This window comes from Asparagus officinalis, chromosome 3 (assembly GCF_001876935.1).
Source record: "Asparagus officinalis chromosome 3, Aspof.V1, whole genome shotgun sequence".
Classification (NCBI taxonomy): Eukaryota; Viridiplantae; Streptophyta; class Magnoliopsida; order Asparagales; family Asparagaceae; genus Asparagus; species Asparagus officinalis.
The window spans coordinates 7726008-7741882 of record NC_033796.1 but is presented as its reverse complement, the minus strand read 5'-3'; the positions used below and the strand labels follow the sequence as shown (position 1 = coordinate 7741882).

At 33.3% G+C, this 15875-nt stretch overlaps 2 protein-coding genes and 1 long non-coding RNA gene across 4 annotated transcripts; all 3 read left to right on the top strand.

Annotated features, from left to right (window-relative positions):
- On the top strand, nucleotides 6305-7796 carry LOC109832055. Of its 2 annotated transcripts, XR_002244624.1 has the most exons (4): nucleotides 6305-6657; nucleotides 6749-6943; nucleotides 7050-7322; nucleotides 7425-7796. XR_002244624.1 is itself a non-coding variant. In XM_020399505.1 (3 exons), the coding sequence occupies exons 2-3, from the start codon at nucleotides 7219-7221 to the stop codon at nucleotides 7735-7737; spliced, it is 417 nt and encodes a 138-aa protein (XP_020255094.1). In that variant the 5' UTR covers nucleotides 6305-6943; nucleotides 7050-7218; the 3' UTR covers nucleotides 7738-7775. The 2 variants fall into 2 exon arrangements, 1 of the variants encoding a protein (XP_020255094.1); XM_020399505.1 differs by having other exon boundaries at nucleotides 6305-6943; nucleotides 7425-7775.
- Nucleotides 7803-8451, top strand: LOC109834570. The gene is made up of 5 exons (XM_020402605.1): nucleotides 7803-7810; nucleotides 7852-7906; nucleotides 8039-8131; nucleotides 8216-8407; nucleotides 8443-8451. Exons 1-5 carry the CDS (start codon nucleotides 7803-7805, stop codon nucleotides 8449-8451), a joined length of 357 nt encoding a protein of 118 aa, XP_020258194.1.
- On the top strand, nucleotides 8450-8827 carry LOC109832054. The gene is made up of 2 exons (XR_002244623.1): nucleotides 8450-8520; nucleotides 8610-8827. It is a non-coding gene; the product is annotated as an uncharacterized LOC109832054 (long non-coding RNA).

The window sequence follows — 15875 nt, the reverse complement described above, 5'->3', positions numbered from 1 at the left end:
CCGACGGCCGATCCGACCCGACCTTGCTCAATCCCATCACTCGATCCCAGATCCAGCTCCCTCCGGTTTCGACCCTACCGAACTTCTCCCCCGATCGCGATTCTGTAGGTAACATCACCGCGTACGTGGTCAAGTTTGAGGATTCTTCTTCGTTTCGGTGGAATCCTGAAAGAATTCAGGTACTTTTTATATGAAAAGGTGGTTCTTTCTTCGAGCCCCATGGAAAAGGACTGCTTGGCTGTGCTCATACACAACAATCCAGGTTCTAGATTGTTCTTTGCTGGGGTTGGTGATGGATCATGGACAGCGCTGAACAATCTCTCTCTATTAGTGAAAGGAATTGCAACTTATGTAAGAGTTTACAGGTGCAATTGGATTTATGCACGTGAAATTCTAACTTTACCTGAAAACAATAAAATTGCAATTGCAATTTCAATCGCAGATGATCTTCATCTGCCTGTAACAGGTCTCGCTGCTGTTTTACAGCGGTGTTGATTTCTGCATCAAAATAGGACAAAGTTTCAAAACCGACCCATTTCATGATTTAATTGCAAAAAACGACCCGTTTCTATTTTATTTATAAAAACCGACCCAGTTGGTTGAAACTGACCCAGTTGGTTGAAACTGGGTCGGTTTTTGAAAATTTTTTTCCAAACTTCACGGGAGTTCAACTCCCGTGAAGTTTCGTAAAGTTTTTTTAGAAAAACCAACCTGGTTTCAGCGACAGTGCTGAAACCAGGTCGGTTTCTCTAAATAAGTTAGAAACGGGTCGTTTTTTGCGACAGTGCTGAAACCAGGTCGGTTTCTCTAAATAAGTTAGAAACGGGTCGTTTTTTGCAATTAAAACATCAAATGGGTTGGTTTTGAAAATTTCTAAATAAGTTAGAAACGGGTCGTTTTTTGCAATTAAAACATCAAATGGGTTGGTTTTGAAAATTTGTCCGCATCAAAATACTCTTGAGGCGAAGCTACTATATAGCAGTGCTCACATATCTTGGCGTGGTTGTTATGGGTGTAGCTAGGGAAAATTGGGCGTTTCATTTACTCTTCTACTGTTCTCTTCTTCATCAATGAATGCTATTTGTCTTACTTCTATGTATGCGTAATGAATGGCTGTGATCTGTTTTCTTGGAGTCTTAATGTATATAAGCCCAATTCGTGGGTATATCATAAGTGTTATATCAAGAAAGTATCACAGCTATTCAGTGTTCGCAATTGTTAATTAAAATAATTAATTATTGGAATTAAAAGTAGTGGGCTTTCCCTTTTTTTATTTTTATTTCTTTCAGGGGAGAGGATCCAAATCCTTAGAACACCCAACTTATTACAGTTGGTTTTTACATATTTATGCTCAATTTTCAAATACCAAGTTTCTTTACCTTATTTTCTTAATATACAAACTTAAATTTTACTTGAAGTGCAATGTAATTTTAATATTTGTTACTTTATATAGCTGATCCGTGGTCTAAAGAATTACATATCAAGCATTAACTAAATGACGGAAATATTGCAGACTAGGTAGATTATAGGCAGTCAAGGGAAAACTTTGCAACAAAGTTGGATTTGAGGATTAAATCCACTGTCTATTGACAGGTACATTCAAGCGACATTATTAGAACCTCACAGAAGTGTCTGTGGTGGTGACAAGCTGGCTGCTTTCAAATTACAAAGACCTCTAATGCTTTAAATGCAAGGCAAGTTTGAAAATTTTAATGAACCACCACTAATCTATGTCCACATAAGAATCTTCTTCAAATTAAAATTATCTATAATTAGAAAATTTTTAAGATCAAGTTTCAAATAATAACCATCCACAGTTAGAAATTTCAGCTTCCTTTCTTTCTTTCTTTTCTCATCTTAGGATCAGATGGTTCCTTGTGTTGATAGTAGAGATTATGATATTGATTTTTATAAAATTTAATACTCAACTTTTGTCGAGTGAAAAAGTCTCAACCAAAATTTTAATCAAGTAAGAGAATTAATATAATAGAAACAAGATAAATAATAAAATAGGAAACAACGAAAGAAAAAAAAGGAAATAATAGAAGACAAAACGATATAAGATTGTGGGAAACAGTAAAATCATACTCCCTTTAAATGTGGGAGTTTGAGAAAACTTTTTCTTGGACAAAAATACTATTGATCCTTTTGATTATTACATTGTTATCTTATCATAATTAATATTTTTAATAAGAATATTGGTATGAAATATGTGCTATTTACAAGTGATCAAATTATAAAATGAAAAAAAATCCTAAAGTAATTTTGTCCATGGCCGACCTATGTATTACTTTATGTGAAACTAAAGTCCTTAGTTAAAAATCCAATAAAAAGATCCTATTATCAAACACGTTTCTACCCTATAGTATGGACTTACCTTAAGCATTGTGGTTTATGTACGCAAACTTTACTCGTACACCCCACCGATAATAGGAATTCTATTCGATAAATAGTTATCCATAAAAATATTCATCTAAGCGCTCAAAACTTTTTATGTATAAATTAAAAGTTAATTAATCCGCTTTGCTGTAATATCATCTTCGCCCATGTTAGTTCGCAATCATGAATAAAACGATCCAAAAATTTCTATTTATAAATTAGAAAGATATAAATTTAATTAGATAACCCAAATACAATTTTTCGGGAGATTTATTTATACTACAATGGGTATTTAGATCATTTTATATTTTAAAGTAACAATATCGATGAAATTTGCCGAGAAAAGTTAAAATGGGGTGGGGGGAGGGGTTATGAGAAATCCTATATTTGAGCAGATTAAATAAAAGGAAGTTGAGAGGGGTTATCACAGCACCTCCAAAACAATATAAATTTTAGTTAACATATGTATATTTGATAGGTTAGATATATTATCTTATAGTGCTAGAATGTTAGAGTTAATGCATTGCACACTTTGTCCTAATAAAGGGAAGAATTCAATGCACATAAATGCGCGGTTGAAATGGTGAGGTTTTCAATGACCAAAAAAAAAAGAAAAAGAAAAAAGAAAAAAGAAAAAAAAGGTAAGGTTTCAATTTTTGCTAAACCCTTAATTTAGTACCATTCGAAGAAAGCCTTAGGTACTTAAGAAATGGGAGGACGTTTACCATAGATCTATAAATAGGTTCTGGCTTCGTACATATTATTTGTAACAATGGGTTCTTACAGTTTCTATGACTTTGTCAGCGTATGGATTTTCTCTGTTTTGCTCAACAAAATTGTTAGTTTTCTATCGCATAATTGTTTTTACATTGCACATAATATGTCATATTTTATCTCTATACATTTCCCCCTTGCTCTCTCTCTCTCTCTCTCTCTCTCTCTCTCTCTCTCTATATATATATATATCTCCATTTCCCCATGCAACTCTCTCTCTCTCCAAAATCACAGCAGCTCTTTCCTCTCACGTTCTCCTCTCTCTCTCTCTCCTCCATTTCCCAAAAACTTGAACCAACCCCCTCTCTCTTCCTCTCTCTCACCACCACAAACACCACTAACTCCTCATCGAGCTCCTCCAACTCCACTGCCCCTGAGCTCCCTCCGACGAACCGAAGCCGCTCTGACGAACCGAAGACGCGAGTGAATCCAGATTCACTAAATTGAATCCAGATTCAGTGAACTGAAACTCGTTATCAAACAATAGCAAATCTGCAAAAATAAAAGCTCGATTCATTGGAGTGAATCCAGATTCACTGAATTGAATCCAGATTTAGTGAACTGAAACTCGTTATCAAACAATAGCAAATCTGCAAAAATAAAAAACAAAAAGGAATAAGAAACTTATGGTAAAAAACAAGCTATAAAATTTTAAACCATGAAAAGATTTCACCTTTTACAGCAAAAAATTACGCTTTTTATGGTAAAAAACAAACAACTCACATACTGAATCTGGATTCACTGCTGTGAATCGAGATTCACTGCAGTGAATCTAGATTCACTTATGCAAAAAATTACGATTTTTATGGTAAAAAACAAAAACATTTTCAGACTAAAAGGGAACTATTTTTCACTTTTACAAGATGTGAAGACAGAGAGAGAGTTGAGCGAACCTTGGAGGGTTGAACGGAGGCAGATCTACGGGTTCGGCGTTGGCGTCGTCGGAGGTTGGATGATGGCGAGGTGGCAGGGGTGGAGGAAATCGGATCTGGGTTGTTGATGGGAGAGAGAGAAGAAAGAGAGAGGGCTGGGTTCAAGCTTTTGGGAAATGGAGGAAGAGAGAGAGAGGAAACGTGAGAGGATTGTTTTTTAGTGGTTCAAGCTTTTTGGAAATGGAGTAAGGCATTAATTACTCGTCCTCTTTAGTGGGCTGTTTATTTTACCTTATTACCCTTAATGGCAGCTTTAATCTCAGACATTGGATGAATTCTAGATCCAATGAGATGAGAGGTTTAGTTTTTAGATAGTGAGGTTTGTATTTGAACGCTCTCGCCTAATATATATATATATATAATATTATATAATATATTATATATATATATATATATATATATATATATTATTATATTATATATATATATATAATATATATATATATATAATGGGTATCCCAATTGTCAAGGATGAGATTTTCAAATCCAATGACACTTATGTGACAACAAATCCCCACTATGTGAAATCTCTCCTAACCTAACTTATACATTATACATGGTGGGGATTGTGCCACAATCATATCTAATGAGGGAAATCCCTTCATTGAGCAAGGATCCCTTTTAATCTTATATAATATATATATATATATATATAATATATATATATATAATATATATATATATATATATATATATATATATATAACATATTATATATATAACCAAGAAAAATGAGTATGTTTGGTACCAAACACAAATTTGTATAATTTGTTAGTGAGGTGTCTCATTCTCATCACTCATGTCAAATGATGACATATCTACGTGCACTCGCGCAACCCAATTTGAATGTGGCCCAAACCATTTGAATGAGTGATGATACATATGGGCACCTCAAGCTCGCAAAAGCATAAAATTTGTACTGGTATCAAACATACGTCGCATTTCTCTCTCTCATATATAGTAAGAACTTATGTTAACTAAGTGGACAAGAGATCATTATCTAGCCAAAGTTTCTAATCCACATCATATATATATATAATATAATATATATATATATATATATTATATATATATGTATATATATATATATATATGATCTATTTATATATATATATATATATAGGAAAAAGTGAATCTGCGGTGACTCCGTAGGCCTGGCTCTGAGGATGCGGGATCTGGGCGGTTTATTATAAACCCAATAAAGAGATCTGAGCCCTTCGCTGAAAATCCCTTCCCCCCAAAATCCCTACCCTTCTCTCTTATTTCCCGCTCAGATCGCGCCATCACCTCCCACCTCCTCCTCTCCAGCGACCGAAATCGCCGCCGCCGCCATCACCGACCCCCTCCTCCTCACCACCGCCCGAAAGCGCCGCCGCCCAAGCTCGGCCAAGCCCTCGACGTCCCCGTTCAGCGTCGCCGCAGATTCCCTTGCCCTAGCCATCACCTCCCCTCCTCCTCTCCAGCTCCCGAGATCGCCGCCGCTGAGCGTCGCCGCCGGGTCATCGCCGTCTACTCCTCCTCGCCATCGAGCTCAGCCCTCGTCATCAGCCACGCCTCCGACGGCATTCGAGCTCAGCCCTCAGGTTCATCGACGCCTCCGGAGCTCGACCAAGCCCTCGACGTCAGCCCTCATGGCTTCGAACAAACTGAAAGCGTCGACGTCTTCGAATTCTTCAAAATCAAAGCCTACCTCTTCTAAATGCAATAATCCTCCAACTTCGTAAGTAATTTGCCATGATATATTTAATTTTTAACTCTTTCTGAATTATAATTTTTGTTGTAAGCCATGATGTATAATGTTTGTGTTAATAAACTTGTTAATATGCGTCTTAATTTGCCCAAATATATTTAATTTTTAACTCTTTCTGAATTATAATTTTCTTGTAGGGCTAAGATAACACACTTGAGAATTCCGGCCAATTTGTGTTATTTTCAAGATTTAATTGATAAGCGAATAATATTAGATGAAAGACACATAAAAGCCCTACAGACGACACATTTTCACAACTTTCTCAATATACCCACATCCTTGAGCAATGAGCAAATAGCAATTGATTGCTTGATTCAAAATTTTAATCCCGATAAATGCTCATTCATGATTGGGAATAAAAATTGTGTGTTCGGTATAGATGATATTCACCGAATTACCGGATTGCCAAAGGAGGGAATTCCGATAAAAATGAGTGGGGCAGTGGCTAATACAATCTACACATATTTTGTAAAGAATTATAAGAAAGCCGATGAGGAAAAGAAGGCGGTGATTTCGGGGAAGCGCGATAGAATGGCCGAGATGATTGTAGATATGATTAATGAAGACCCTATAATATGTGTGAAACTTATTGTGGCTTTCATTATCGGCTTCATATTATGCCCGCGGACATGTAAGACATGTCCCTTGTGGGCGTTTAGATATGCGGAGCAGTTATCAACTTTGCATAAATATAATTGGTGCCATGCGGTGTTCACTCTTCTTTGCAAAGAGATGAGTAAATCAAAGAAGTCTCTTAGTATGCGGGAATTAGGTCAGCGCTCAAATGCCGGGTACATGGGTGGTTTTTCCTCCGTTTTACTGGTGAGTTACATGAACATTATTTTGTATATCTTTTCATTTTGATAATGATTATTGTTTATGCACATGCTAATGTGTAGTTTCTTTTTTGTAGGTTTGGTTTTATGAAAAAGTAGGGGAATTAGAGTACACTTCAGATATTGAAAGGTTACCGCCGCTCTTTTGTGTGAAGAGTACTGGAAAGTGGAGGAGGACTACTATGAACAAATTATATAGAGTCCCGAAGTTGGTTACGGATAATGGCCAAGAGAATACTCCTCTTATTCATACGGCATCGCCAATAGTATTTGTACATATCGTTGCTCTAATAGTTCATTATTTTATGTCCCTTTTGTTAGTATCTATGTTTGCAACTATAGTATACGTACTAATACTAGCTTTTTTTGGTCAAATAGGAATCAAGGAAAGCTGAATTAATTTTCTTAATTGCGGAGAAGACGTACGAGTTGAATGAGCTCACTACAGAATTACGAGAATTAGAAGAGCGTAGTGCTAGATGCCAAAAAAAACCAAGGAGAAAGAGGATGACGGAAATGTAACTGAAGAAAAAAAATCAAAGAGGATATGGAAGCTAAGGAATATGAGAATTTGGAAGGAACTGGGGAAGCCGATTTATGTGATGACTTTGTGATGAGCGCAAGAGACATGAGAATTTTAGAAGATGCTCGGTGAGTTTAGTTTTTTAAATTTTCTTGCAATTTTAATTTTTATATTTTCCATATAATTCTTGTGTAACTCTTTGTTAATTATATGCCTTCTCGACTCTATAGAGATGTTTCTCAAAAAGATGAAGGTGGTAATGAGAATAACAGAGAAACGCCATCTATCAAACGGGCTGTCGGAAAGAGGGAGAGGAAGGATGGACCCTCTGTTACTTCACCTTATATGCCTCTAGATCAACCAAAGGAAGGCACAAAGAAGAGACGTGTCATCCAGATATTGGATAGTCCTGATGGGAAAAAAAAGTACAAAAATGAAGAAGGCTTCATACCTACATCTAGAGACTATCCAGGTAAGGCACTGGCGTTTGATTATGAGAACAAATTAATTGAAGACTTTCTACAATCGAGAATGAACAGGTAACTGTTACTGACTTATTCTAATAATAATCTTTGAATTTACTTAATTCTAGTAGCAATTTTCTCACAATGTACTTGCATATAGTGATACATACATTTGGAAGTGTGCCGAAGCAAGCGTATATCGCTTAGATGCTTATATACTATTAACGGGAGGTGAACTCAGTGACGATGTAGGTTCTGAACAATTGTGTTATTATTTGTTTGATGTTGTAGGTTCTAAACAATTGTGTTATTGATTGTTTGATGTTGTATATAAAATAATTTATATTAACTATTTTATTCATTCATGGTAATTTTTGTAGGTGATCGATGCATTTGTTATTCGGCTTTGTAACAAGATTGAAACAACTAATAGTTATGATCGAAAGATACATGTCACAAGACCTTGGCTTGCAGTAAGTATATCCTTGTTTTTTTCACTAATTGGTGGATATTATTATTATGTTATCCCACAATGTTGACATTATTGCATCTTTTAGCAAGCATTTCTAGAAGGAAATCTTGAAATGGTGGCAAAACGAATGAAGGAAAATGTTTCTCAGCAGAAGTTCTTGGAGTGTGAAAGAATTCTGATCCCGATTGTCAGCTCCGGACATTGGCACCTGGTAGAGTTAGTGAGAGAGGAGAAAAAATTCTATCACTACTCCTCAATCAACTCCCCCATTTATACCGCTGATGCTGTGAAATTTAGAAATAAGTTTATGAGTTTCATTGAGAGTAATTGGGGATTGGGGAAATCAGAACATCATGGTCTTGTGTCAGTTGCCGTGCCACAACAAGGACCGTAAGTGTTACATGCATTTCTAATTTAATTGTTCATTTTTTTGTTCATAGTCATTTTTAATATTGTAATATTTTTTCCCCTAAATGCAGAACGTTAGATTGCGGGATCTTTATGATTGAATTCATTAACAGCATTGTCGAAAAATGGTCGATAACAATTTCAAAAGGAGATTGTGCAAAATATAGAGCAAAGTTTTGTGCTGCTCTTTTGTATGCACGCGATTCACCTTTTTTGTAAATATTATTTTAATTTTCTCCAAGGTTTTTGTTGTGTATTCAATGTTGTAAGTATGTTCATGTTGTTAATATGTTGTTAATTGTTTTGCGTGTACATTTACAGACAACTACGTTGTTGTTGTGTGTTGTAAGTATTTTCATGTTAAATGAGAAGTGAACTAGGGCTAACATAGCCACCAGAGCAAACACTTATGCTAGAAATAACATCAGCCCGCAGTAGAATAACTCGAGAAGGGATAGAACTAACAGGAGGGCAGCTAGGACTAACAAGCGTGAGGTAGGGCTAACATGGCCACCAGAGCAAACACTTGTGCTAGAAATAACGCTAGCCCGCAGTAGAACTAACTCGAGAAGGGATAGAACTAATAGGAGGGCAGCTAGAACTAACAAGCGTGAGGTATGGCTAACATGGTCACCAAAACAAACACTTGTGCTAGAAATAATGCCAGCCCGCAGTAGAACTAAGTCGAGAAGGGATAGAACTAACAGGAGGGCAGCTAGAACAAACAAGCAGTGAGGTAGGGCTAACATGGCCACCAAAACAAATACTTGTGCTAGAAATAACGCTAGCCAACACGGAAACGCCTAGAACGAACACGTGAGGGTAGGGCTAACATGGCCACCAGAGCAAACACTTTTGCTAGAAATAACTCCAGCCCGCAGTAGAACTAACTCGAGAAGGGATAGAACTAACAGGAGGGCAGCTAGAACTAACAAGCTGTGGGGTAGGGCTAACATGGCCACTAAAACAAACACTTGTGCTAGAAATAACGCCAGCCCGCAGTAGAACTAACTCGAGAAGGGATATAACTAACAGGAGGGTAGCTAGAACTAACAAGAAGTGAGGTAGGCCTAACATGGCCAACAGAACACACTTGTGCTAGAAATAACGCCAGCACGAAGTAGAACTAACTCGAGAAGGGATAGAACTAACAAGAGGGCAGCTAGAACTAACAAGCGTGAGGTAGGGCTAACATGGCCACCAAAACAAACACTTATGCTAGAAATAACGCCAGCACGTAGTAGAACTAACTCGAGAAGGGGTAGAACTATTCAGGAGGGCAGCTAGAACTTACATATCCAATAGAACCCAAACTAAAAGAACTTAAAGTTTACTGGATGTGGAAATAACACGAGATCAGTAGAAACTATCACATTTATCTAGAACTAACATAGTCATTAAGAAACACAACTAGAACTAACATAGCATATAGAAACACATTTAAACTAGACGCCTTGCGTTATCTAACAGCGAGAAGGCAGAACTAACGACGGAAACAGGCTAGAACGAACATTAACCCTAAGGTAGAACTAACATATTCAATAGATCCACACTTAAACTAACATTATTCACTTGCACTTGCTGTGTAGGTTACGAGATATTATAGCGTTTGACTGGCATTCATTGTTTTTGCATAGTTCCCAAGGTTGAAGAGTTAACTCACCTTAAAAGTGCAGTCGAAGGAGGAGAGTTAAGATAACGTGGTCCGGAACCTATCCCACCATCCCACGAGCGGTAACATCACCATCTCCCAAATCCCCCGCCTGTTCAACCCCAGGATAGGAATTGAGTTACCTTTCGGGCGCAATCTTTTTGGATCTCCCCATCGCCGACTCCTGTAGACTGCTTCCTCATTTATTATAAACCCATACTTTTACCCTCTCCCCAAACGACCTTCAGAGTTCCCCTGTATATACGGCATTGTAAAATCATGGCTAGTTCCTGTATCTCGATGAAGGTCATGCCTGCCTGGGACGCACGGCTGATGTGGATACTTGGATATCGCCCTCATCGCTGATGAAGATCTTATCCCATTGTCCTTGCTCTTAGTTCCATCAGTGGGTGAATATACTGGCTCCCTTCAAAGAGTTTGTACATGTAACGCCCAGTTAAGATTCATAAGCGCATGGAATACATCAATTCAGATGGTCATGCGTGAATCAACATGAGGAGGCATGCAAATGCTGGAAGAATTGTCCTCTGGCATACGTTAACACTCTATAGCTATACAGTGTTAACGTAAGCCAAGAAGGACTATCTTTTGCTAGCATTGTGCATGCCTCCTAGGTGATCACGTCATTGACCCGTCTGAATTTAATCGTATTCCATGCGCTTATGAATGCTTAACTGTTGTTCATTGCACAAGCTCATTGAAGGGAGCCAGGGTATACTCACCGCAAGATACTGGACCTAAGAGCAAACGACAACAGATGTACATGCAAGTTTGACATTACTTTAATAGCACGGTTGTTTTGTTAAGTCATCACGTTTTTATTGTAAAGATTATGACTGGTTGTATTGTTATGTTTTGGCGTTGTGTTGTCCAAGCTAATGGACAGATTGTCAAGGTATGTTTTGGTTTCACCTCTCCCGATTATTGCGAAGTTAGCGACTCTGTTGTCAAGCTTATGGACTGGTTAGCGTAGTTAGCGGCTCAATGTGTCAAATCTAATCGTTTGTTGTTAAGCTTATGCTGCTGTTTGCATTTAATTCCTACTGTTGTTTGTGAAGCTAATCTGTGTTTAGTCTTGTATTGTAGGCTTATGACTTGTTACAAGTTTAGAATCTTGGTTGTATTGGTTAGTTTCCAGCTTAGTCTATATTTTCTATTGCCCAGATCGATGCGGAATCAGATAGGAAAATGACCAGTTTGTGCCATGTTAGTTCTAACCTTATGTCCTTGTTGATTCTAACTTATAACCATGTTAGTGTCTAATCACACCATGTTAGTTCTAATTGTTGTTTTCACTGTAATTTCTCCGCCCGATACTCGAATGAGGTTATTAAAGATTGTTGAAAAGCTGTTGAAGAGTCCTATAACTTTAAGCATTAGAACTAACATGAGATTGCAAACAACTTGGGCACGGTTTTGTACCATCATGCTCATTTATAGATTCGTGTTAGTTATAAAATTGAAGTGTTAGCTGTAGTTTAGCTCGCGTTAGTTTCTACGCTTATTTGATTAGTTTCCAGCTTAGGCTATAATTGGTCTATTGCCCCATGTTAGTTCTAGCTATCCTCATGTCAGTTCTTGGATCCACTTCGTGTTCCTGTTAGAACACAACTATAACAAATAAAGGCATTAGGAACACAGTAGAACTAACATAGGCATTAGAACCCACATTTAAACTAGACTGCCGTTAGCGCAACACGAAATATGCTAGAACTAACACGGAAACGGCTAGAACGAACATTAACCCAGGTAGAACTAACATTTCAAATAGATCCAACACTTAGAACAGACTTAAAGTATATGGAGGTGGAATTAACACGAGAACAACTAAATTAACATATTTTAGCAATAAAATATGTTAGATATTACATTAACATATTTAAATCTAATATTAATTACATTTAATATATTATGTTAGATAATTATATTAACACATTCTCGAAAGCTCAAAACAAAACACCAAATTAAAACTTATTTTAGGTGTTTAGAAAAAGTGTTGGCGTTTTTGGGTTGAAGAGCGATTTAGCTAACAAACACCATGGTATCACATACGGGAGCCTAAGTCATTTGCTTTACTGGTTTGTTAGTTCTAGCTTAGAATGTTGTTAGTTTATCATCTGCCGTTTTAAGTCTAGACTGCATTCATGTTAGTTTCTATCGGCCAGCTAGCGCTAGTTATAGTTTAAAGTGTTGGTTCTAATCGTCTTTGTTAGTTCAAGCTATTTGTTGTAATTCTCGCTTCTCCAGCCAATAGATCTAGCTGTTCTCAGGTTTATTTCCACCTCCAATAACTTTAAGTTCTAGTTTAAGTGTTGGATCTAATTGTACTTAAATGAGTTATAGTTATATTATAATTATACATATATTTTTAAATAATTAAATATTTAAATTTTTGTATATTCAGAATTGTTATGGTTAATATATTATATTATATTTTTAAAATAACCATAACAATTAGATATACCAAAATTATTAAATATATAATTATTTGACAATAAATATGTAATAATTATTATAAATATAATAATAACCATAAGCAATATAATAATTAATTGAATATACCATAACAATAATAACTTAAGTATAATAACCATCAATATAACTTAATATATACAATATAACTTAAATATATAACAATATAACTTAAAATATAATAACCAATAATAAACTTTAAATATATAACAATATAAACTTTAAATATATACCAAATTATTAATATTAATTATTTGAAAATAATATGTAATAATTATAATATAATATAATATATAACCATAACAATAATAATAATTATTTGATATAACCATAATAATATAACTTAAGTATATATACCATAACAATATAACTTTAATATATAACCAATAACAATATAAGCTTTAAGTTCTAGTTTAAGTATTGGATCTATTGTACTATGATTAATATAACCATAACAATATAACTTTAAATATATAACAATATTAAGTTCTAGTTTAGTATGATAACGCATAACAATATAACCTTTAAATATATAACAATATAACTTTAAATATATACCAAAATTATTAAATATATAATTATTTGAAAATAATATGTAATAATTATAATATAAATAAATATAACCATAACAATATAACTTTAAAATATAATAACCATAAATACAATATAACTTAAGTCTAGTTTAAGTGTTGATCTATTGTACTTAATGAGTTTATATAACCATAAACAATATAACTTTAAATATATAACAATATTTAAGTTCTAAGTTAAGTATATAACATAACAATATAACTTGTTAAATATATAACAAATATAACTTAAATATATACCAAAATTATTAAATATTAATATTTGAAATAATATATAAGGAGTTATAATATATAATATAATATATAGACCATAACAATATAATAATTATTGATATACGCATAAAATAATAACTTTAAGTATTAACCGAATAACCATATACTTTAAGTAAATATGAACCAAACAAATATAACTTAAATAATATCACATAACAATATAAACTTTAAGTTCTAGTAGGTTGCATCTATTGTAACTTAATGATTATATAACCATAACAATATAACTTTAAATATATAACAATAGTAAGTTCTAGTTTTAAGTATATAACCATAAAAATATAACTTTTAAGTATATAAACCATAACAATATAACTTTAAATATAAACCATAACAATGATAACTTAGTTCTAGTTTACGTGTGGATTACATTGTACTAATGAGTTTTTATATTATATTATAATTATACCATATTATTTTCAAATAATTTTGGTATCATCAAATTGTTATGGTTATATATTGATATTATATTTTTAAAATAACCATAACAATTTGATATACCAAAATTATTAAATATATAATATTAAAAATAATATGTAATAATATAATATAATATAATTATAACCATAACAATTTGATATACAAAATTATAAGATATATAATATTGAAAATAAGATATGTAATAATTATAATATAATATACTCCTTAGTACAATAGATCCAATACTTAAACTAGAACTAAAGTTATAGTGAAATAACTACGAGAACGAGCTAGATCTTATTACTGAGAAAGTGAGAACTTACAACAACTAAGGCTTGAACTAACAAAGACGATAGAACCAACACTTAAATATAACTAGCGATAGCTGCATAGAACTAACATGATGCTGGTAGACTTAACACGGCAGATGATAGAACTAACAAACATCTAAGCTAGAAACTAAACAAACCAGAAAAGCAAATGGACTTAGGCTCCCGTATGGATACCATGGTGTTTTTTGAGTAAACCGTCTTCAAACCCAAAAACGCAACACTTTTTCTAACACACCCTAAAATGAGTTTTTAATTTTGTGTTTTGTTTGAGTTGAGAAGGTGTTAATATAATATCTAACAATAATATATTAAATGTAATTAATATAGAGTTAATATGTTAATGTAAATATCTAACATAATTTATTGCTAAAAATATGTAATGTAAAAATAATATATTCATAATACCTATTTATATATACCCCCCCCGCCCAATAGATTATTAATATAATATTAATTACATTAATAACTCAGCCCTATTAAAGACGCATAAAATATACATAATATTAAAATATTTATAATATATTAATTTTATTAATAACATACTGTCATAACAATATATTAAACATATTATATTATTATATTAATATGAAAGAGAGTATAATATTATATTATATTAACAATAGTATAATATATATTATATTAATATAAATAAGGTTATTTTTAAAAATATATATATATAATATAACCATAACAATTTGATATACCTAAAATATTAAATATAATAATATTTGAAAATAATATGTAATAATTATAATAATAATATAACTCATGAAAGTACACATAGATCCAACACTTAAACTAGAACTTAAAGTTTATATGGAGTGGAAATAACACGAGAACAGCTAGATCTATTGCTGGAGAAGCGAGAACTACAACAACTAAGCTTGAACTAAAAGACGATAGAACCAAGCACTTAAACTATCACTAGCGCTAGCTGGCGATAGAACTAAACATGAATGGCCTGTAGACTTAACACGGCAGCTGATAGAACTAACAACATCTAAGCTAGAACTAAGCAAAACCAGTAAAAACAAATGACTTAGGCTCCCCAGTATGGGATACCATCGGTGATTTGAGCTAAATCGTCTTCACCCAAAAACGCAACATTTTTTCTAAACACCTAACAATAAGTTTTTTAATTTGGTGTCTTTGGTTTGAGTTTTAGAAGTGTTAATATAATATCTAACATAATATATAAATGTAATTAATATAGAGTTAATATGTTAATGTAATATCTACCATAATTTATGCTAAAATAATGTTAATGTAAAAAAATAATTCAATAAATAACCTATTTATATATATCATAAATTATAATATATATTAAATTACTATTAATAAACTCAGCCCTATTAAAGAACCATAAATATATTAATAATATTAAAATATTATAATATATTAATTAATTTATTAATAACATACTGTCATGAACATAATATTAACATTATTAATAATATTATATTATATGAATGAGAAGTATAATATTATTATATTACAATAGTAACATATTATATTATATTAATAATAAAAATAATGTTATTTTAAAAATATAAAATAATATATAACCTTAACAATTGA

What these genes read in the sequence shown, in the direction of transcription:
- LOC109832055 (XM_020399505.1), top strand. Translation starts at nt 7,219, where the DNA reads ATGGAAGCTAAGGAATATGAGAATTTGGAAGGAACTGGGGAAGCCGAT. An exon ending in AGAATTTTAGAAGATGCTCG is followed by an intron (nt 7,323 to 7,424) that starts GTGAGTTTAGTT and finishes TCGACTCTATAG; the next exon opens with AGATGTTTCTCAAAAAGATG.
- LOC109834570 (XM_020402605.1), top strand. An exon ending in GAGGTGAACTCAGTGACGAT is followed by an intron (nt 7,907 to 8,038) that starts GTAGGTTCTGAA and finishes TAATTTTTGTAG; the next exon opens with GTGATCGATGCATTTGTTAT. An exon ending in TCACAAGACCTTGGCTTGCA is followed by an intron (nt 8,132 to 8,215) that starts GTAAGTATATCC and finishes TGCATCTTTTAG; the next exon opens with CAAGCATTTCTAGAAGGAAA.